This window comes from Drosophila suzukii, chromosome 3 (assembly GCF_043229965.1).
Source record: "Drosophila suzukii chromosome 3, CBGP_Dsuzu_IsoJpt1.0, whole genome shotgun sequence".
Classification (NCBI taxonomy): domain Eukaryota; kingdom Metazoa; phylum Arthropoda; class Insecta; order Diptera; family Drosophilidae; genus Drosophila; species Drosophila suzukii.
In genome coordinates this window covers 25,883,027-25,907,247 of record NC_092082.1, presented here as the reverse complement: position 1 = coordinate 25,907,247, position 24,221 = coordinate 25,883,027, and the positions used below count along the sequence as shown (strand labels likewise).

Below are 24,221 nucleotides of genomic sequence, written 5' to 3'. Positions count from 1 at the left end.
CACAAACAAACATCAATAAGGTAAAATGCCGTGAAGCAGCTGCATGCTCTGATATAAAATTTTGTATTGTTTGTATTTACAGCAATGAAATGATAATCAACTTAAAACACAACAAACATGGACAAAATAAGGTTTAGGCCTTGCAATTGAAGCCTGTGGAAAACAAGATCTTATTTCAAACTAAAGATTTAGCTAAGTACAGTGTGTTTATTTCCGGCTTTGATTGGCAATAGTTAAACTGAATAATTTATTAAATAATAATTACGTGCGCTTTTCCCACCACAGATCCACATTATTTACTTTTAATTGCATCAAGCGCCGCAAGCGGACACGTTTAATGCGCAAAACGTGTCTGATGGTCAATAAATAATCCGCACCAGAAAAATCCAAATTAACTTAAACATAATTGAAAGAGTCCACATTAAATTTATCACCATTTTTTCAGCCAGAGTCCGCATAATTAGTTAGGAAAAATAATCCCCAAATTAAAGAGTGAATATAGTTATAAAAACAACAAAAAGCTTTGCATTCTTTTAGGCGTTCCTCTTACTCTGGAAAACTATTTATTGACCGCTACGAGTAGAATTTAAAATGAACTGGTAGCATCCATTCATAATTAAATTAATCCAGGCCGAAACATACTGAATAAATTCAATATTATAATTACTTTTTTTAATGAGTGGAACCTTATAGAAGGGGAACGAAGCAGCCAATGCTAAATCCAGGTCAACGAATCGCCCGCAGAAACAAAGTTGAAAAATCAATTTTTCTCTATTGGACACATACAACAGGAGATAGAGGCCCCACAATGCACCCGGCTGCACAAGAAAAGAACGACACAAGCTGGGGGACTGCCCCTGTAAGTTGTAATTTCTAGCCACTTACATCATCTGGAACAAGTTTGCAACTCTATAAAGTTCGTTCCCACGTCTCAGCCAGGCCATTCATCCAAGGCAACGAAAGCCGTTAAGTGCCCTCCTCGCATCCTACCCGCTCGAAGTGTAAGGAGTCCACAAGTCCTCCATTAGGCAAGCACGGCGGAAAAGCCGCAAAAAGTAATATACCAGAAAGGAGAGCGATTTCGGGACTCCCATCGACTTGGGAAAAGTGTTGACTTAAAGCCAAGCACCGAAAGGGCGTAGTTAAACAAAAGGCTTGCCCGGCTGAACCGAAATCAATATTGATGTTCGTTCGATTGTGGCAATCTGAGAGAGGTGGGATTGAGAGTCTGGATGGTAACTCGGGAAGGAAGATATCAGCTAACGAAGCAAATTCTCATCAGTGTTTACAGGGCTCCTAACTCCGTCAACCACTATCAGGTGGATTTTATATCGATTCCATCCCCAGAATAGCGTCCTTTCATTTGCGTGCTTCATTAATACGCCATTGAATCAGCGAGGGAGCAAATCTAGGCAAAATGAGTGCACAATTAAGAAACGTACAAAACAAATCACCTTGAATCCGGATCTACCTTTCTCCTTTTTTGGAAAACTTTTGAGCTTCGCTATATGAAATAGTCAACTTTTGGACTCACACTCACAAGCTTACTGGAAGCCGTAGTTTTATTATGCCTGTAGATTTTATGAATTTAAAACAAAGTTGCTTTTCATGATCAGGATCATGCGGTTCAAAACCGCAAAAATGTGTAATATGGGGGAAAGGAAGGCTGCTGCTGTAATACGATTTGGTAAATTTTATTTTGGAGCAACAACTTATCTGGTATGTATGTGTTTGGTCAATTCCTTTCGATTGGCCTTAAAAAGTTTGCCAGACCCTCTAAATTCGTTTTGCGCTCACGTTTTTAGAGTTCAGTAAAAGTGTTATTGCTATTATGTTTCCGTAGTAAAGTAATAAATTACTTTAAAACATTTCCCCTTCCCTTACAGGGTTCTTTATAATTTTCTTGTTATGTTCCATTGCTAACGCTAATTGGGACCGTATTTTTGTTCTTTACCTTAAAAAACATCAAAGCAAAACATTAAAAAATTTGAACTTTAACTCCCCTTCTCTTGAGTCGATCTAGCCATGTCCGTCTGTCCGTCTGACTGTCCGTCCGGATGAACGCTAAGATCTCGGAAACTACAGGAGCTAGGCTATTGAGATTTGGCGTGCAGATTCCTGCCCACAAACTTTAAAAAATCGTAAATATGAACGCGGATATCTGGAAAACTATCAAAGATGGAGAAATGGGATCTCAGATTTAGATTCCGTAGCCTTTCACGGAGCGCAAGTTTGTTACGCAAACATGCCACGCCCACTCCAACGCCCACAAACCGCCCAAGCCTGTGGCGCCCACAATGTTCATGCTAGGTACTAAATTTTAACTGAAATGTATTGGTCTCGTAGGCACCTAACGAATGATCCAAAAAAAAATTTGCCACGCCCACTCTAACGCCCCTAACGCTTAAATCTGTTTACCGTCGGTAGGTGGCGCATTTTAATTTCGCTATGCTAGTCTGATAGTCGAGGTACTCGACTATAGCGTCCTTCCTTGTCATAACCAAATAAAAGTCAATAATTGTCAAATTTCCATCCCTCTCGCACTCCCTTTAGCAGACTATATCGCCACCTAGTCTATAGCGCACCTAGCGGCTTGGTGGCGTGTTAGTGAAGACAACTGAATTGCTGCATGTGGTGGGCCATCTCTATTGAATTGCAGAATATTGGTTATTATTTCGTTAAAAAATGTGGGCGCTGGACGTTTAGTGTTATAGTCGTGTGTGGGATTTAGAGTGGGCGTGGCACCCTGCTGAAAACAGGCTAGAGCTGCTCAGGAACCGCAAGAATCTGCAACACTCTAGCTCTTATAGTTTCCGAGATTTTTGCGTTCATACGGACAGACGGTCATGGCTATATCGACTCGGCTAGTGATCCTGATAGACAACATATACAGTTTTTGGGATCGAAAACGCTTCTTTCTACCTGTAACATACTTTCCGACAAATATAGTATACCCTTTTACTCTACGAGTAACGGGTATAATAATAAAGGTTGTTTTCTCAAAAAACTGAAAAACTTGTTTTTATCCTGACAGCCGATTTACCCAAAACGTTTTTAATGACCACGCCAGCATTGTGAAAAACGACACGTGTGTCGTTAAATACCCAAATTATGCACAGCCACGGCTCAGGAAAAGGAGGAACTCGTTGAATGAGATGGATTCGCCAAACAACCGCATCCCTAACAAAGTAGACACGCCACTTCACATCACCATAAACTAATTTCGGCCGAGCCCAACTGGATTTTCATCGCCACTCACCTGGCTGGCAGAACCCTCAACCGACTCTTCACTATCCTTTTGGACTGCTGCACTTCCCGGTCTGACATCCTGTGAAACGTCCCGCTGCTCATTGACCTTGCTAATGTTCCTCCGTGGGCTGGGCTTACTGTCAGGTGCCTTGGTTTTCGGATGGCGATACCGAAGTCCACTCGAAGACGTTGGACTTTCAACCTGGACCGTGGAGCCGGGAATTGCAGGCGAGACCCGGCGCTTTGTCGTCAAAGGCCTTGGGTCCTGGGACATTTGGGCGAATTTATACTGAAGTAAGACTCAATGAAGCAGAGGCCCGCCGCCTCGTCAAGAGCTCTGAACTCCAACCACTTCAATTCCATCAATGTCCACGCATGCTGCCCTGCTGATAATGTCCATAAAACCACCCAACTCGTGGCCTTAAGTAATCTGATTAACAGACACGCAGGAGAAAGGGTAGGCGCAGTGATGACATTTAAGTGTAGCCATATGAACAAATAAGCCTCCTTCCCGTTACAAAAAACACCTGCCAGTAAGTAACCAGTGCAACGACCCGGTATCCTTACCCTATTAAACACTTTATTGAAATTCCGAGTGCGTCGCAGCGAAATATATAGGCACCTTCAGTTCGAAAGTATTAATTTAAGGATGGAACCCATTTAGGTAGAGTGTGGGCGATTTATCGAAATCAAGGTGGGTTGTGTTAGCCGCAGACCAACCGTTCGATATGCACAGGATAAGTTATTTATTTTAGTTTGAGTGTCGTCACAGATGGACTGGGCTGGGAGGGAACTGCGGTCGTTGGCTTTAAAACCACAGCGAATTGAGGTTTCAGCAAAGGTAGGGAGGAAGGTAATAAAACATCGCCAGGCTTCTAATTGACAAACCATATTGAAGCTGGTTTCAGCACTGTGTATGGGTTCGTTTAACACCCCCGTTAGTTGGAAAAACTTTCCAGAACTCAGTGCTGGAAAGGGCTCCAAAATGACAGTTCACGTAGAGACGAATTGCAACAAGGAAAAAACACCATCTGGGTTTTACCGTGTTCCCTAAACATTTCTTACTAAACATACGAAACTCCTTATATACATTCCAAAATCTTTTAAAATCACGAAAAAAGGTAAATAATGGTTTGGAAGAAACAATATATTCTCCGATTTTATACCCTTTACTATAAATTAGATTCCCCCTTTCCGACCCCATAATGTATATGTATTATTTATTAGGAGCACTAACCGAGTCGATCTAACCATATCCGTCTGTCTGAAAAATACTTTTCGCCGAATGCAATATACCCTTTTACTTTACGAGTAACGGGTATAAATTTCATTCCAGATTTGTATTTTGAAGCTGACTGGGTAAAAGCCCTCCGTACGAGTTGGCCCTCTTCCAATAAATCTCGCTTTCAAACCCAGAAATTTGAGTTGCACACACTCTGTAAGCTTTGCAGGAAAAGTTTTAAGCTTGAGTTGGTGGAGCAGGACAAAGCGCAATCATAAACAGGCCACTCTCTTCAGTGACTGGCAAATGAAAAGTTTTTCAATTTAGATTTATAAACCTAAAAAACGTTGGCAATTGCCGCTCAAAGCTGCCTGATGTTTAAATAAAAGCGTGGGGAGAGGGGCCGAGCCGTTAACGTTGCCCAGGGTCGGGCCCTTGGATGGAAAGTGCTTTCCGTGCCTAAGAACCCAGAAATCCAACCAAATTGCACCGCATCTAATTTTCGCTTTTGCGCTATGGAACAGCTGCTGCCAAATGCACTGAGGGCAATGCAAGTGTTCATAACCAACTCCCAAACACTAAACTCCTGCAAAAATGTTGCCAAGTTCTCAGTTGGACGTCCACCGCTCCTTCCACACAGGACTAACCGAATTTGTATCAGTTTCCAGACTGCGTGCGGTTGGCCGCTGACAGACATTAGCACAGCTTATGCATCCGGCGCTCGAGCTCACACCGCCTCCAACCTCTGCGTCTAATGCATGCAAAAATTGTGAGAACTGCAAGCTCGAAGTGGGATTCCCTCCCTCGATGGACTAAGGGAGGGTGCGCTGTGCATATCTGTATCTGGCAGATACGAGCCACAGTTATTTTTATAAACTTCTCGCTTCTGCCCCGCCTGACGACCGATTTCTAGCTGTGGACCAGGGGCAGACCAGGCAGATTTGGTTAGTCAAATTAAATTCGGCTTAACGATCACCACACACATTTAATACAACATTGAAAAACGCGACTATAGTGGCTTTATTGTTTTGGATCCCAGACAGTGTGGACAGAAGTCATGCATCCTCATCAAAATGCGCATCAGGATCGGTCGCTAAATCGAATAGCTGTTAGTGTCTCAAGCATTCGTGTGCTTGGCAGCTCTTGATAAGCTTACCAAACATGTCCGGGAGGACGGTTGCCACTGCCTGCCACATAAGCCCCATGCTATTGACACAGACAGCACCAGTCCAGACGACACATCCGTATCAACAATCCAGCAGCGGGGCCTGGTAGCTGGTGCGTCACACGAAATATGATGTAGGATGGGATGGATGCAGGGGCAGGGCTCCAAGCAAATATGTCCCAGAATCTATTCTCCTCTTGTCGCCTTATCGGTGGCCATTTTAATTGTTTTTACAGCTTTTAGTTCCTCGCCCTTCTCCCTTTAATCGCAACTCGGTTTGCACTCAAATTTAAAAGACCTCCATACATTTGTTGAATGATATTTTTAAAGTTGTTAGAACACATTTTTAGGTTTCCTTAAAGACATTTTTATATTTTTGAAAATATGTTTTCTTTGGAAAATTGTATAAATTCCCCATTTATTTATTCTTACAGATTTTTCAACGAAGGTTCTTGGCCTTTCTGGCTCCATTGTCTGTGTTCGCTCTATCATATTGGCGTTTAAAAACGGCCGAATACAGAATTTTTTTATAGAATCTTAGTATAGATGAGAATTTTCTTGGCCACCAGTTAGCTAATCAAAACTACATTTTTTACCACTACACTCTTCGCCATAGATTCTAAAAATTCTGCTATACGAAATATGTTATGGTGGTTGCTAGAATACCACTGCCTTTAATTTATTTTATTGTCATTTACAGTCTAGACTCTAGAGCTATTTAACTCTGAGTGTAGACAATTTTTTTCCTAAACGTTTCTGATGAAAGGGAGGATGTGGAATGTGTGCTGACGCTGTTGCAAGGTCTTGTTGCTTTTGTGGATGAATGTGTTGATGGTAGTCGTGGTCATAACTTCACATCGCACAAGCCTCAATCATTGTCATCCCATCCCATTAACCTCCGCCTCTTTCTGCCGGCTCATCATCATACTCGTAAATTCCTGGACTTTGTGGTCATGTTCGTTCTACATGTGTTTTGGGCTCTATTTGTCCAAAACTCGTTTCCATTATCTCAATTTCTTTGTACATGCACTCGTCAAAAGAGGGGGAATTACTCGTGAAGGGCCAAAAAGTTTGAGTGCCAAAAGCCAAACCATTTAATGCGCAGATTAAAGTTGTCGCACCAACACTAATGACTGTGGCAAGCACAAAATTTGCCCTAATGCAATTGGAGTAATGAAAATTGATAGCTGATTAAAATTTTCAAAAAGCAAAGTGATCCAAATATCCAACTTTCGTTATTAGAATGAAAATCATTGAAGGAGACAATTTCGATTGGGACCCCCATAGCATCGAAAAAAGTCTGCAATCCCTGAAAATTATCAGTGGAAGTGCAGGATGTTTGACTTTTTGAGCGTGCTTGTGTTCCAGATTGTATGTATAGCTGGGCGGGGTATAGGCGATACAACATGAAAGGATTTGGAAAGGGTGCACAGAGAGAATTCTGACGTTCTCATCTGAGTGAAAATGATCTTAAAAATAGAACCAAATTTTTGAAGTTGAAAACGTTGTTGATGTGCTTGAATCAAGTTGAATCGGCATTGTATATCATCTCAACAACTAAACTAAACTATTAGCCCAGTCAGTAGTGAAGTCTTATTAAAAGTTTTTAAAGAAACTCAATTTAACTTTTTTCTTACCATTTCGGTCTAATATTGAGAACATTGATACCAAAATGTACTTACACGATTTTCAAGAACAAATGTTCTCAATTTAAGAACAATGTACTTGAATATACCTCTCTGTGTGCGGATAACCCAAACGAACAATATACTCCAAAAGCATCCAGGCGAATCGAAGCTCACCGCTTGATAGGCCGACTTTTGCAAATGTGTTTTCCGTACCATTCCCATGCCGTTTCCACGCTTTTTTCTCTGGATCCTAACGCTTCTTTTACCGGGATAAAGGCAACCTTTTAAAGTCACGGACGACTTAAACCTTTTTTAACGGAAGGGTTAGTTTGGTACACTGCTTTAAGCTAAGGTAATAAAGAGCCTGTTAACGAATTATAAATAGATGTTTTGCTTTGTTAGATTTTGGTTTTGGAGGGAATCGTATTTTGGAACTGGTTTCAATTAGAACTTTCAGATATTTAACTTCAAATTGAGGTTACATTTTCCGTATTGCATAGTGTTGAAAATTGTTATAACCACACAGAGAAAATTCTGACGTTCTAATCTGTGTTGAAAATGTTCTTAAAAATAGAACGACATTTTTAAGTTGAAAATGTTTTTATTTTGTTCCAATCAAGTTGAATTGGCGGTATTTAAGTAAATTGTATGTACAAACAAACTATTAGTTCAATCCTTAGTGTATACTTATCAAAAAGTTGTTAAATAAACTCAATTTAACTTTTCTCTTCTCGCCATTTCGTTCTTATATTGATACCAAAATGTACTTACACGGTTTTTAAGAACGAATGTTCTCAATTCAAGAACAATGTTCTCAATTCAAGAACAATGTGCTCAATTCAAGAACAATGTTCTTAGATAGTTTTCTCTGTGCATGGAGACATTTGCGACCAGTGCTGCTATATTGTCCTTTTTCGGAAGATCTGTTCCCATTTGACCGGCGTTTTCCGGAAACAAAATCAAACATCCCATGTCCGGAAATCTGTCTTTTTTTTGAAAAGATGTCTATAAACCTTAAATAAGGTAGTCGTGGGTGTATCAACATGTTTTCATATGCTAAAATACCTTTTTAACCATTATTCTTAGAGTCAGGCTCTTTATTCTTTATTTATCTGAATGTTGAAAGAAATGCGTTGACTTTTGTAAAGCAAAATAAAAATGAATACGCTTTAAAATTAACGAATCTTTGAACTTTTTATTTCACCGTGCCGAATCTAACAATTTTTAAAATTTCCCGCTAAACTAGCGGGTTTTTCCAAAAGTCGTGGATCAAAAGTGTTCCATCTCGAGCTCCTATAAGGTTCTAAGGATTCTAAAACCAAATAGGGGTTCATACAAACCCACAAACAAAGGTAAAAACGTTTTTATTTTAAAAAGTCTCCCAAAATCGGTTTTTTAAATAATTTTTTAACGGATTTTAACAAATGAGGTGTTATTCGAATTTTCTTTATTTTCACTTTTACCGCTTTTTCTCCCAAGCCAAATGAAATTATTAAGGACTTGGGAAGCAATCTTTTTAGTTTTTGCAATACCTTGGTGTATCACTTTTAATGGTGGAACCATCGCAAGGATAGGTCGCAAGGACATATATTGTTAGGGTGGGTCGATTTGGAGGTCTTTAAATAATAAACGGGGGAACGTAATCTATGTCAAAATGTTGCCAAAGAAACTATGTCTAAAAAATCACATTTGACCTTCCGAATTTGCAAGAGGAAAATACTGTTTTTTTTTAATGAAAATTATCTCACTAGCCTGGAATTTCAAACATTGGTATGGACACAAACTAGGGGAAATTCTAAGCAATATTTCCCAAAAAAGAACGTGTTTTTCTTTTAACTTTCGATAAAAATATAATAGTAGCCGTTATATATATAAATAAATATAATTTATCCACTTTGTTCAAATTATTGTATGCTGTATGATCATATTAAGAAATATATTTATAGCGATGAACCGCCCTTTCCGGATCCGTTAATTCCATGCCACATTCAGGCAACTGAAATAGGAGTTCAATTGCTAACCATCGTTTCCGGTATACTTTTTAAAATAAATCGGGACGCTGTTAGTGGAGTTCTTATTGAAACCGGAATGCAACTAACACGATTGGAAAGTGTTTTCACTTGAAATTTTAGAAAAACAATTAAATATTTAAACAGCATTTTTGTTTGCTTTTCCGTCTGATATCGGTCGATCCAGGTATTTAGATTAAGGTATACCCGTTACTCAGCTAATGGGACTAAAGGGAACTGGAGATTTGCAAGCGAGCAAAGCGGCGGTAGACAGATTTGAGCGTTATGGGCGTTAGAGTGGGCGTGGCAAATTTTTTTTTTTGATCAAACGATCGGTATTGACGAGACCAATACATTTCAGTTAAAATTTGTTATCTAGCTTGAAAATTGTGGGCGCCACAGGTTTGGGCGGTTTGCGGGCGTTAGAGTGGGCGTGGCAAACTTTTTTTGGGTCAATCGATAGGTATTGACGAGAACAATACATATCAGTTCTAGCACTAAAACTGTAGGAGCCGCAGTTTTGGTCGGTTTGTGGGCGTTAGAGTGGGCGTGGCACTCTGCTGAAATAAACTTGCGCTGCGAAGGAATCTCAGGAATCTGCATGTCTAATACTTAGCTTGTATAGTTTCCGAGATCTCAGCGTTCATACGGACAGACGGACATGGCTAGATCGACTCGGCTAGTGATCCTGATCAAGAATATATTCACTTTATGGGGTCGGAAACGCTTCCTTCTGCCTGTTACATATGTACTTTCCGACGTATCTAGTATACCCTTTCACTTTACGAGTAACGGGTATAATAAAACATTTTCTTTTGATAAACGGTCAAACGTGATTTCCAAGACATCGTTTCTTGACAATATTGCTGGGAATTTTCCATAGATTACGTTTTCCCCTTCGATTTGAAGACCTCCAAGTCGACTCAGCCTAATATTTATGTATAATATATATATATCCATTTATAATATATACTTTATAAAATCGGAAATCTTTACCTGTTACATACTTTCCGGCGAATACAATATACCCTTTTACTCTTCGGTGATAAGAGAGAATACTATATTCAATAGCACCGACTTTCATATACTTGTTACTAGCTAAGCATCTTTAAACGAAAAAAAATAGCTCGTAGTATGTTGATCACTTTAAAAATACAATTCCATGGGATTTGTATTGGCTCGAAAAATAGAGGATGGTAGGGGTACCACTGACCATACAATAAATAAAGGTTCAATTTTGTAACACAATGTTATTCATCACTAATGGGAAACAGGGTACTACTGAGTATTAGTCAATAAAATAATTCAATAGTTTGGCCCTGTGTGTGTGCTTAAGCTTTTGTCGGGATATAAAGTGGTATGCCCAGCAGAGGATTCCATGACATACGAAATGTACAATCATTGACAGTCACACAAAGAAATAAAAGGATATGCGTTAGTCATTTGAGTAACCTAACGAAGATAAGATAGAATATTTCAATTCATAAAGCGACATTAGGGAAAACATGAGGACAACCTTCCATTCTTTCATTTTCGGAAACTTGTATCTTTTTTTGGCAAAACTACGCCTAAAGATATTTTTAAGGTTGATAGGAGGAACAGCAGGTGGAAAAATCCTAAAACAGCTTTTCGTAACTCCGTCATATAAATCAAGGATATACCATTTTCTATACATTTGTTTAGATTACTTTAGACCAGTGGTGTCCACACAAATTTAATGAAATGTAGTAGTATCTTTCCTCAGAGATCCATCCGTTCAACGGATGGTCCATAAGGTTTTGCGTCCCGAAAATTACCCAGTTAGTTCCCCATCAAAATATGACGGACTGCGATAGATTGGCGATGTTTTTTCGGTGCAACTCTGAGTTCTTCTTCTTGGCAGTTCAAATTGAAACATTCACTACGAAAACGTAAACAATGATTACAGGGAACAATCGAAAATGGAAGGCGGATAAGCAACAGGTTCGGTTAGATTAGCCAAATCAGCTGTTATGGGATGGTAGATTGTGGATGTGCTCTGTATGAATCGGAGTTTCACATTTGAAAAAAATTCCGTTCTGAAAAATTCCCAGTTGGTTCCAAATCCAAATATGACGGACTCTTTCACGCGATAGTTGGGCGATGTTTTTTCGGTGCAACTCTGAGTTCATCTTCTTGACTCCCAGACTTGCGAGTCAGGCCAGTGGTATCCGTTGCTTCAAACGCGAAGTCAGTCCCATTCCTTTCCACCGCTTTGTCCCTGAATAAAATATGCAAAAGATTTCAACAATCTCAAAACGGTTTGCTATCATTTGCTAGTTGTGTGGATAATAAACGAGAACTTTTTGACGAGCAGGATGAATCTTTAAATGTAATCGGACAATCACACAATGGATAATCAGAAATGGCTTTGAAATTCCGTTCACTTCTCTACATTGATTAGGAGTAAGTTAGTTTCCATTGAAAAGTTTATGGCTCTTGAATCCCCAGCAGAGTCCAATTGTGCAAGCGTTGGGAGGTGGTCCTTGAAATGGAAGTGGCCCAGCTGTGAGTCCGTCCAACTGTTAATATGCCAACATGATTCTCATTCCTTTTCCATACTTTCCATATGCGTCACTCGTGTGAAAATGACACTTGCGTAAGCAAGAGTGGGTATGCCTGCCAATGCTCAACTTGTCAATATGAGATGTAACTAAAGCGACAGCTGTCACCTGTCTCAGACACGAGCTCATACCGTAAAAATAACCCGGGATGAGCCGCCAACGGCGTTAGTTCTTATATCGGCATATAATGGAAAATTTCACGGAAACTATACATTTTTATACCCGTTACTCGTAGAGTAAAAGGGTATACTAGATTCGTCGGAAAGTATGTAACAGGCAGAAGGAAGCGTTTCCGACCCCATAAAGTATATATATTCTTGATCAGGATCACTAGCCGAGTCGATCTAGCCATGTCCGTCTGTCCGTCTGTCCGTCTGACCGTCTGTCCGTCTGTCCGTCTGTCTGTCCGGATGAACGCTGAGATCTCGGAAACTATGAGAGTTAGGCTATTGAGATTTGGCGTACAGATTCCTGAGCTTCTTACGCAGCGCAAGTTTGTTTCAGTAGACTGCCACGCCCACTCTAACGCCCGCAAACCGCCCAAAACTGAAACTCCTACAGTTTTGATGCTAGATAGAAAATTTTAACTGAAATGTATTGTTCTCATCAATACCTATCGATTGACCTAAAAAAAAGTTTGCCACGCCCACTTAAACGCCCACAAACCGCGAAAACTTGTGACGCCCACAATTTGGATGCTAGATGAAAAATTTTAACTGAAATGTATTGGTGTCGTCAATACCTATCGATTGACCCAAAAATAAATTTGCCACGCCCACTCTAACGCTCATAACGCTTAAATCTGTCTACCGCCGGTAGGTGGCGCATTTTAATTTCGCTTTGCTGCTTGCATATCTCCATTTCCCTTTGAGTAACGGGTATCTGATAGTCGAGGTACTCGACTATAGCGTACTTCCTTGTTAAAGTTGGAATTAAGCAAGCAGAGCCACGCCCATTTTAACTATTACAAACGCCCATAAAGATTTTTAACATCGAAATCGGAAATAGCAAAAGGTTGTTGCACCTCGGTTTTTTAAGTTTTGTTTTAGTGTACATTTTATTTTATTAATTAGTATATAAGCTTAATTGGTTAGCTAAGTAACGCGTACATGATAGTCGATAGTTGATAGTAGTTTTCTCTAGTTTTATCAGGAATTAATGTTTTTTGATTATTTCCTTTATCCATTATTTGGTGGATAGTCCTAAGAATTACCGAAAAAAAGAAAATCATTTTGCATAATACTCTGAACCGACTACAATATCTAACAGACGTTATAATAATATGCGCAGCGCAAGTTTGATTCATCGAAGTGCCACGCCCACTTTAACGCCCAAAATCGACCTTAACTCTAAAACCTGTAAATCACCTACGTTTTTAAAAATGTTGTAAAATTGTAAATGAGATTTTGTTCACATTATTAATTAGATGGCTATTGCTGAAATATTTATGCTTGCAGCAAATCGGCTGTTTCCGAGATGGCACACCACGTGCATCGAATCGGCTGTTTATAGAAAGAACAATAAAAACAGCCGATTTGCTGCATGCATTCCTGACGCACTTCCTGACGCACACCCTTTAGCTGAGTAACGGGTATCTGATAGTCGAGGCCATCGACTATAGTCGATGAAACGACTAAGTATTAACAACAAGCATATCAAGGGTTTTCTAAGCATCTCAGTCAAAATTTAATTTTGCCGTAGCGAGCGTCCTCACTCTTGCGCGTTTTAAGAATAATAAAGCTGTCAACGGAAAAATGTTTACTGAAAATGTCTCGTTCCAAATGACATTTGCAGCTGCCTCTTGCCACGCCCCGTCTACCGCCCTCCTTAGGATAAGTTCAGCTGTCATTTGCTGCTTGTAGTCCCTGAAGAAACTGTCCTGCGTGACGAAAAATAAATGAAAAATAATTTTAACTTACCCATCATCAGAATCAAATAACCAAGACGCAGGGATGAATACGAATTATAATATAAATGGCAACACTTATAAACACAAATGGAAAACCGTTGTTTTTGTATACGCTTTAGGCCAACAAGTTTAAAGTTAAACATTTTTCTGATTTAGTAAAAGTATTGTAAAAAGTTTCGTTAAATTTACGTTATAAGATTATTCGGACAGTAAAAAAACACAAATCTATTTTATCTTAATTTTTATTAATGTTTTACCAAAATCACAAACACCTGAGTTTACCCAAACATAAATATCCATTAAGTGATTGAAAAAGTGTACGGGCATGTTTATTTTATAGTTTTTCCAATTTTTGCTGCTAGTCGAAATGTTTTGCAAATCGGATTTCGGTTTTTCTAGCCGTGGAGTATATGTGAGTAAAAGGAAATACATACATTTAAATCCTGGCGGTTTATACAAAGTTCTTGTAAAAAAAAAACAAGCCTTGGCAGGAATATTACCCAGGAATAAAATGCTGCATATTCCAACTGAGTTCAAGGAATCTCCCCCTCGGGCTTTTTCTCAAAGATTGCGACCCACCTTCATCCCCTCGATTTGACTTCTGCTCCAGGCTCTAGCCCTTAAATTGACACTGTTTGCATGTTTGAAGTCAGCGCGCCAGGCTGGGAAGCAGCAGCAAACACAGTTGCCAGCTGTTTATCACATGCTGAGATGTTTGGGCGGAAGACGAGCACTTTCTCATAGCTTCAACTCAGTTCCTGTAGATTGCTTCAGGTGGGGCCAAGGGAGGATTGTGGGGAGTCTGAAACGCATATGTATATGTATATGTGGATTTGAAATATTTTCAAGTCAGATTTTGAGTCAGTTTTGGAGCCGTTTCCGCTTCTTTTGTCATGGTAATGTTCCCTCATCGAAGCCAACGCATTCTGCGGGCCGTTCCCCAACCTTTCATCTCAATGCTCCGCTTGGTAGCCTTGATTCAATATAATTTTCCTGAGAACGCCTTTTAGCCGGATGCCGCTCCAACCAAGGACCCTCGCAGCCATTTTTCTACCAGCTTTGAAAGGAGCGACGACAACAAAAAGCTGAGCACGAAGGAGGGGCTCCGGAAAGGAAGCCAACCAACATTTAGTGGCTTTGTACTCTTTACGCTTTTTGGAATTTTGCACGCAATTAATTCAATTTGTAAACTTTGTGGGGCTCACAACATTTTTGTGGGTAAATAAAAAACTCTGAATGTTTCAGGTTTTGGTTACCCAAAAATGTAGAACGAGAAGCTCAGCTCCCCTAGAAAACGAGTCATAACATTTGGAAGCTGATAAATTGGGCAGAGTAGGGTGCAGCTAGGCAAATGCAATTATCAAACATAAATTAACAGGTTTTTGCACACACTGATAAGCATATCGATTTAGATGCATGGCCCGGGGCGTGGGTCATAATAAATATGCTCAAAGTTCGAGATACTCGGAAAAACCAAGCCCCTAAAAGCATTTCGATGTCAGCTTTGTGAACTAAGCGACCAGGGCAGCTTATTAGGAGTCTACATTAACGTTGGCTACGAATAAAATTTGCATTGTAGCGCCAGCATTTACAGCAACACACAGACATACTAATTGAAGGGAAATTTTGAGCCGACGCTAGGATGAAGGGAATGAGCTTTCCCCTTTCTCTGTACGGCAATTAAAAGTGCAAATTATATTTGCGCAGGTCCAGAGTGCAGCTAAAAACAAGTTTCAACTTTTGAAACCCCCTTACTCATAGAGAAATTATATATAATGCCAAATGGGCACAAAATATTTAGGTCTTAAAATCGCGAACCCATTGTACAGTTAATATTGGTCATCTTGTTAAAGATTTTCTGCCAATAACAGAATAAAATTGATATCTAATTTGATTCATGTATATCTATGTCGTTTTTAAAGTCTACGGTTTTCTTATCAAAACATAAAAATTGTCGAGAGTCCCTGAGTCGCAGGATTGGACCTACAGCAACTTTGCGTCGATAGTTCGAATTTGGGTTGGGTTGTAGCTCGAAACTTTGCACATTGTCGTTCCATGAAAATGCAACAAACTATTCTAGGGCTTCGCTCACTTCCGGGCTTCCGTCCTCACCCTTTCTATATCCTTCCAACATGGCACGCTCGGAGGAACGACAATGCATAATAATGTAGTTTGTGTTTTATGATTATAATAAATGCTCTTAAATGCTGCCCGTCATTTTGCCAGCTTCCATTTGTGCTGAAACTTTGGGGAAAGCGGAATCGGGTTCGGAACCCTGTAACCGGGGTGGATGATAAATTTCCTTGGGCGTGCTAAAAATTCATTTGTACCACAGCACTGTATGCATAAATTTGCATGTCACAAAAGCAGACATGCAACAGAGAGATGCTACCACACTCCTGCTAGGTCAGAGGAAACGCCTATGTTGTACAAAGGACCAGGCACACCTCCACCTATGCCAATCTTCTTTTCAAAGATCTGCAGTCGTAGATATTTTACGCCACTGCCTCGATTAAATACACTGAACGCGACCATTATCACATTAAAGTACACATATGAATATATATGGGGCGTACTCTGGAAAACCGGCAAAGCAAATATTAATTTTAATGCTATTTTTGTAGGTAGGGTAGGGGGTTGTGACGATTGCACCTTGAACAAACAAAGTTCTGAAATCAAATTTTGTGACAAAAAATGCTTGTACATTCGACTAAATAACAAGAAAAATAACAATATTTATTGGTTTGATTTGAACAATGTTTAGCAAGTATGTTGGTATTAATAATAACAAAATTAGTGTTGTTCAGATATGAGCTTTAGAGTGGGTGTTGGGGCGGTGCGGCTTGATCGAAGAAATAATTGAAGCCCCAAGATCGAGTGGTACGCATAAAAATACGCGGGTACTTTTGGGTTTTTACGCGACGTGCGTAGGTGTTTATTTGTACACTTTGAAACATGAACTGCTTAAGCCTAACTTAACTTAAGCGCTCCAGAGCAGAGCGGAGACTTAGGGGAGAGATGGAGAGGGAGAGCGGTCGGCAGTGCGAGCGCGCGAGATGTAGACATCTGGATAAAACTGCCGCTCGACACTGCCTCCTGAAATTAAACGCCCTTTTGGCGTGAACATTCTCCCCCCCCCCCTTGCGAGGACACCCGTAGCAAGAACCTCAGGATAGTAGGCTCAGGAATATGTTGGAAGTATTGATCGGTCGTCCGTATGTAGGAGAGTGTGGTGGGCCTTTCCACACTTGTGGCAGTGATGACCACTGCGGCAGGAGTCCTTTGAATGATTGTGAGCCAAGCAATTGGAGCAGTACTTCCGGATATGTACTTCCCGAAGCCGATTCTGGGGGCTTAGCCGTAGAAAGTGGTGGCACTTCCGTAGAGGATGGATCTCTTGGCAGACTCGGCATTGGTAGGATTTAATACCTCGAGTACGTCTGCCATCCAAACCGGGGTATGGAACCCAATATTCGGATGGAGCATTCTTAGGAGGAACTTTTTGTACGGAAACTTGCGTTGAATAGGACGAAATGATGTGTGGAACTGAGGCGGATACTGGCCTTGGAGGGTCGGATGGAATCGTCGGAGTAGTAGGACCGCTGTTTCGATGCAGCAATGTGTGATGCCGATCTTGGCAAGTGAGACAGTTGTGAGCGCTTGTGCAATCCCGGAATTGATGGCTACTTGCAAAGCAATTGGAGCACAACTGCTTCCTTTGGATATAGGCTAAGCGATCTTCTACCGTCATCTGTAGGAAGCGTGGACATATACGCACGGGGTGGTTCTTCTTCGAACACAGATCGCAGCCGTTGGTTATCGGAACTAACCTTGTGTTGAAGGAATTTATTTTTGGAAATTCTGCCTCTCGATTTGTGTCTTTGGACTGGACGTGATGGAAATTGGCAGATCGGAAGCTATCGACGGCCTCAAGAGTTAGATGGCGCTCCGTCAAATATGAATCAAGCTCAAGCCACGTAGGAATTTCGGCTTTATTTTGGATGGATTGCGCCCATAATGAGAGAGTGAGCTTTTGTAGTTTTGTCGAGCACATATAAACCAGGATAGGGTCCCAATTCTCAATATTAACACCGGAAAATTTTAGGGAAGTTAAGCAACCTTGAAAAGTGCGTTGAAGTTCCTTTAAGGCTGCTCCCGACTCCTGTGCTATGGATTGCACATTGAAAAGTGTTTTCAGGTGACTGTTTACCTGCAATCTCTTATTTTCGAAACGCTCAGTTAGGTTATTCCAGGCTGAGCGAAAGCCATCATTGGTGAGTGGGGATCTTGAAACTATGGAATGAGCTTCGCCACTTGTTTTTGAATTTAAGTGGAATAATTTTTCAACGGGCGTTAGACTCGGATTGTCTATGTATATTGCCGTGAAAAGGTCCCGGAAAGTCGGTAGGAGGGAGCCGACAGCCATAAGACGTGAAATTTTGGGACGGAGTTACTGGAGCTTGAGGTATTTGGGAGGAGCCCTTTTGGATTTGTTCCATCAGCTGCGCGGCAAATATTTCGTAAGTGGAGTACGTTTGGTAATACTTGGACTTTAGTATGGATTTTGTGTCTGCGGCGCTCTCGCCTGCAGCTATAATGCAGTCGGAGCATATGTCGTATGCTGCCTTTACCGATTGCCACAAGGAATTGAGGTGATCGCGACGGATGTTACAGGCGGATAACGTTGGGGTAGGAGCACCTGGAGCGTTCACAGTGGCCTCAAAGTGGATCAGACAGTCAGCTGTGGCCATAAATCGGGTTAAAGCGGATTTTACTGATGTTGCCATGACGTTAAATAATTTAGAATTTTAATTCAGATGTAAGGAAACGGATTGGAATCAAATTGGAATTTAGGAACCAATTAAGATTGTAAATATATACGGTCACACTGTCGGATAGGCAATAAATATTTATTATATCGGATGGTCGGACTTATGTATAGAATTACGGACTTTAATATTGTTTGTTTGAAAGGAACACTTTTTGTGAGCTCTTGACCCACTGTGCACTGGCGATATACGTATGTATGTACACTGTAAATATGTACATATGTGGGTTGCGGGAATTGGAAAGACTTCGCTTATGTTTGTATGTCGGTGCGTTTGTTTGTCACCTGCACAACTAAATTGCAAACGATTTGCTGGAGTGAATTTGTGGATATTGTCACTTTGTTTTTAATTTTAGAAATAGTTTAGCCGTATTTGTAGGTCGAGAAAAGTAGTTGGAGTGGATTGTATTGGAAAAAAAGTAGTTCGAGTGGACTGTATTAGATTGTTTTTGTAAATATACACATGCAGCTGGAACACAGTAAAAAATAAAGAGTGCAAATCTTAAGGACAATCTTTATGATCGGGAATTTTTTACTGTGGCTGAGTTATATTTTACACACAATTGTAAACTGGAATATTTTCGGGCACAAGTAACGGAATCGAAATACATATATTAAATGCCGTTGCGTCGGATTAATCACTTTTGGATTTAGACAATATATCATACAGAAAGTTAGTCGAAATAGGGTTCGAAAAACTGGCGTATGACCGGCAATTATAGTAAGTGGAACTTATATGGAGCGGTTCAAGCCTGCTGGGACAAAATCAAAGGAAACTCCAGGAGAGGAAAGTCCAAAGATTTTGAAATCCGGTTTCGACTGGACCAAAATGTTGGGGCGGTGCGGCTTGATCGCTGAAATAGTTGAAGCCCCAAGATCGCATGGTACGCATAAAAATACGCGGGTACTTTTGGGTTTGTACGCGACGTGCGTAGGTGTTTATTAGTACACTTTGAAACATGAACTGCTTAAGCCTAACTTAACTTAAGCGCTCCAGAGCAGAGCGGAGACTTAGGGGAGAGATGGAGAGGGAGAGCGGTCGGCAGTGCGAGCGCGCGAGATGTAGACATCTGGATAAAACTGCCGCTCGACACTGCCTCCTGAAATTAAACGCCCTTTTGGCGTGAACAGTGGGCGTGGCACCCTGCTGAAGCAGGCACTCAGCGCAGGAAGCCCAAGAATCTACATGCTTAATTCCAACATTCTAGTTCTTAAAGTTTCCAAAATCTCTGCGTTCATACAGACAGACGGGCATAGATAGATCCACTCGACTAGTGATCCTGATCAAGTATATATATGAAAATATTTGAGCTTCTCGCATACAAAGGCATATTCTATTGTAGCGTGCCGAATGCGATTCTTCAGTTTTTATTTTTCAATGACTAACTTCTAAATATTTTCCTTTTACCTAAAAAATATCTAATATGAATAGTTTATCATCAAATTAATCGTGCATAGTCTTCGGCTATTCAAGTAAGCATGAAATGTTTTACATACTGACTGAAACGGGATGCACATTTTATCGCTCAATATCTTTCAAGCCGGTAGTTTTTACGACAAAAAGTGTAATACAACAAAGGTTGAAAAAGGGCAAAATAATTTGAAATTTAATAAGAAATCGTTAAAACCAATTTTGAAAAAAGTAGCAAAAGGGTGTTACAAAAAAACTATAACTTCGAAAAACCGCAGAACAAAAGTGTTCTGCCTCAATCTTCTTAATATACCAATAAAGTTTCCAAACAAAGGGACAAACATTTTCATTTTAGAAATCCTATTTTTGAAATAACTCTTGAACGGAGCATACACAGAGAAAATTCTGACGTTCTAACTGAGTTGAAAATGTTCTTAAAAATAGAACGACATTTTTAAGTTGAAAATGTTTTTATTTTGCTATAATCAAGTTGAATTGGCGGTATTTAAGTAAATTGTATGTACAAATAAACTATTAGTTCAGTCCTTAGTGTATACTTATCAAAAAGTTGTTAAATAAACTCAATTTAACTTTTCTCTTCTCACCATTTCGTTCTTATATTGATACCAAAATGTACTTACACGGTTTTTAAGAACGAATGTTCTCAATTCAAGAACAATGTTCTCAATTCAAGAACAATGTGCTCAATTCAAGAACAATGTTCTTAGATAGTTTTCTCTGTGTAGGATTTTACCAAGTGAGGTGTCATTTGACGCATAGTCTCAGTAAAAATAAAACTAGGCATTTATCCCCTTCGGCCCCAACAGCTTCAATTTTGAACATTTTCTCTTTTACACTTTCACAACTGAAATTTTAAAATTTTTGGTATGCAATGCTTTTTGTTTTACCGTTCAATTGGTTATCACTCGATCGAACCAACACTGCAGATTTTCAATTCTGCGGCTATATATAGCAGTAACCTTTGCACACTCTCCTGGGTACGCTTCACCACTACGTGGACTGTCGTCCACAGTGATAAGTAATGGCCTTAAGCACGTATGTATCTCGCAAAAACATCGTCAATGACGTTACAGTCAGTAGATAAAAGCTTAAAATGTAAATACATATGTAATGTTGATAAAAATCTATACATCGATGCTTCTTTGCCTCTACTGGAACTTGTATTGATATTAAAGATGATTAGCTGAGGAACAGGTATCTGATAGTCGAGGCATTCCACTATAGCGTTCTCTCTTGTAAATAAAATTTAAATTGCAAAGTATAACATGTCAAAAAATGGGAAACCTCAAGGGCTAACAGTTTAAAGTTTAAAAATAATTATTTAAAAGCGTTATAAAGCAATAAAAACCCTAAGATAAAAAAAAATGTTGGCCATAATTTTCACATTTAGACCAATTACCTTAAAAGGGCTTTCGTCGTATTGCAAAATATATTTTCTACGAACAAGTCTTCAGCTTTTTTAATTCACAAGATGCGAGCGTACGAAATTGAGCTATTTATAACTGTTTCCCGCTAATCCATGTTAATCCTGGTTTATGCAATTTCTTTAGTTTTTGCAATTCCTTTCGAGAGCAGGTTTTAATTTCTTTGTGTATATATAGTGTGTATATATTGCACATTCTTACAATGAGCTTCGACACTAGGTGGACTGCCATCCAAAACATTGTTCACGAACCCTTAAAACTCTTTACTTTACTTTTTCCTACATAGTAGGGCAAATTTGCGATTTAGTAAAGTATCTAAGTCTCACCCTTGCTAATATAAGCTGGATTATCATTTTTAAATTTTATGTATTGAAATAATTTTACGGTGAGAATATCCCGTTCTTTCATTAATGAGTAGGTGAAGGAAACACGATGTAGATTCTGCGATCATTAAAGTACTGTAAAAGGGTGGCTTACTACTCTTTTTCAATGGAGTACTTCAAAAGTTCCCGATACCCTTTTAAGTTCTCGTGCAGGTGGTGTTTACTGAACCCAAACACAACAAAAAAGTAAAACGAGGCTTACAACTTGGCCTCAAAATGGAACTTATCACAACCCACAAGGCGTATACGTGTAGCTAAAAAAGCAACTGCAAGTGAATGAATCTAGGTTAGATTGCAGTGACTTGAGCCCCTTCAAGCAAACCATAATGAGAAGCATGAGGCGTAACAGTAAGAGTAAGCTTTAATTGGGTGCGGAACGTGAATGGAGGACGAACCGCCCCCAGAAATAAAAGCCTCAAATGTGCCGCAGTTGCTCAAGTTATCTGAACTAAGTCCCAAGTATAAATTCCTGTCGGGACAGAAGTACCACCACTTCCAGGCCATGTTATACAATACCTTTAAAGCGTCATAAATCAATACCTTGTAAGTTATAGTACGCGTAAGCTGCACTACAATCTGCAAGTTTAATCCTAGTTCCCTGGCTTTTAGAGTATTTGACTTTATGGGGTCAACCAAAAATGTTACGTTTGTATTAATCGAAAATGTTTTGGTCGCTCACTCCAATGTGAGGTGATTGCGAAAAATGTACCTGACTACCAAGTCACAGTACATCGTGACACAATTAACTATTTTTTATCGTCGATAGGAGGGGCAGGTAGGGCTATGATTGACACGGGTCTGACGCATTATTGATTGCAAAGAGAGTGGGCACTACAGTCAGCCCCCAAGCCAAGTTGAATTATTAACTAGTTGCGGAGGCGGAATTATAGATTTTCCAATTGATTTTCCCTGGCCTTTCGAGGCTTTCTGGGACACCGTCCTACTTGGACGTAATCTAGAATGCGGAAAATTGATGACAGGGCCTGCCCTCAACACTTCGGCGTATCTCCTAAGAGCGAGCACCACTGTGTCACACAAACTCCATTAATATCAGAGCGCATTAGCATTAAAGACCACTTCCGCTGAACAAATCCGCTTGCTACCGCTCCTACCTCCCTACCTCCCACCTGCGAAGCCCTTTTACGTGCCCATTTTCACTCGGCGATTAAAAGTCAACAGGGATTCGATGGGGAAAACCCGCGCAAGCGGTTCTCAGGGGTTGCCACAAACGGCAGAATATTTCTTTGTCGCTTATCGATTTTTCCGCTCTTTGTTTTGCTTTGTTGTGCTTCGGGTCTCGCAGAAGGTTTTGGGCTCTGCAATCCCCACCAGCCACAAGTTGCAGGCGCCGAAGGAACCGGAGTCCCTCCATAAGTGTTGATTCAAATCATTTAACTAGAGCAACCACCCTTCGTATTTGTACCATCAACAGAACTCACCTCGATGACGCTGTCGCTGCCCAGGCCGCAGATCTTGCTTTTGGCCTGGATCTGCTCCTGCTCCTGCTGCGGCTGGTTCTTCCGCTGCCTGCGCTGCTGCGGCTGCCGGCGATCCGCCACTGCCTCCGCCGCCGTGGGGGCTAGTCGAAGGCCTCCTCCGCCTGAGGCGACGATTACCTCCTCGTCGTAGTCCTCGTCGAGGCCCAGAGACGCGGGCACGTTCACACCGAGAGCGGCCACATCCGCGTCCAGGCCAACGTCGATGTCGGCCGCCGTGTCCGGCAGCAGGTCCAAATCGCTGTGGAAACTCAGATCGAGGTCTTGGGGCAACTTGGCGTACTTATTGTGGTTTTTCATTGTTGCTGCCTGGCATGAGTCATGTGGCCGAGGCCGCGCGGGGATTACGGGGGCGAGAGGCCGCAAACCAAAACAAAAATAATCACACGAGCACAATCGATTTTTCCGCCTCGATAAATCGCGTCAACAACGGCCCGGAGGGTAACACATCGTCGGGCTTTTGAAATCGGAGTGCACGTATGGTCGTGTCCAAGTCACTTGCAGTTTCCAGTGTGGCCACGACAGGGTCGAAGAAACATACCATCCCCGAAAAGGTACTAAATTTGAATCCTTTAAAATACCACCCTGTTCAATCATAGCTCGAGGAGGTGTTTTACAGTAAAATACGGAACTCACTAAAAAAGGTTTCTACATGCTACATATTTTTACACTTCGTTTAGATAAAGAATTCGTCAATTTACGCAGGTTACTAACAACATCCACGTTTGCTGATGACACAGCTATTCTTAGCCGCTCAAAATGCCCGATGCAAGCAACTGCGCAGCTAGCTCTTCATCTGATCGATGTCGAAAATAGCCATTTTTGGCGAATTTCAGATTGGCGAATTAAAGTGAACGAACAAAAATCCAAGCACGTTACGTTCATCCTGAACGG

General features: G+C 40.6%; 1 protein-coding gene across 4 annotated transcripts in view; it reads right to left on the bottom strand.

Annotated features, from left to right (window-relative positions):
• SPoCk (secretory pathway calcium atpase) overlaps positions 1 to 23,788 on the bottom strand; it is a 52,196-nt gene extending 28,408 nt beyond the window's left edge. For 3 of the 4 annotated variants that reach the window (XR_005014313.3, XR_005014314.3, XM_036816386.3), the window contains exon 1: positions 23,271 to 23,788. Coding sequence is in view for 2 of the 4 variants with exons in the window: in XM_036816386.3 (XP_036672281.1) it covers positions 23,271 to 23,627 (357 nt within the window). In the remaining 2 variants the exon portion in view is untranslated. Of the gene's footprint in view, positions 1 to 3,259; positions 3,539 to 23,270 lie in introns of those variants that run through there. The other variant, XM_036816387.3, reaches the window with a different exon arrangement.
• Positions 23,789 to 24,221: the final 433 nt, after the last annotated feature.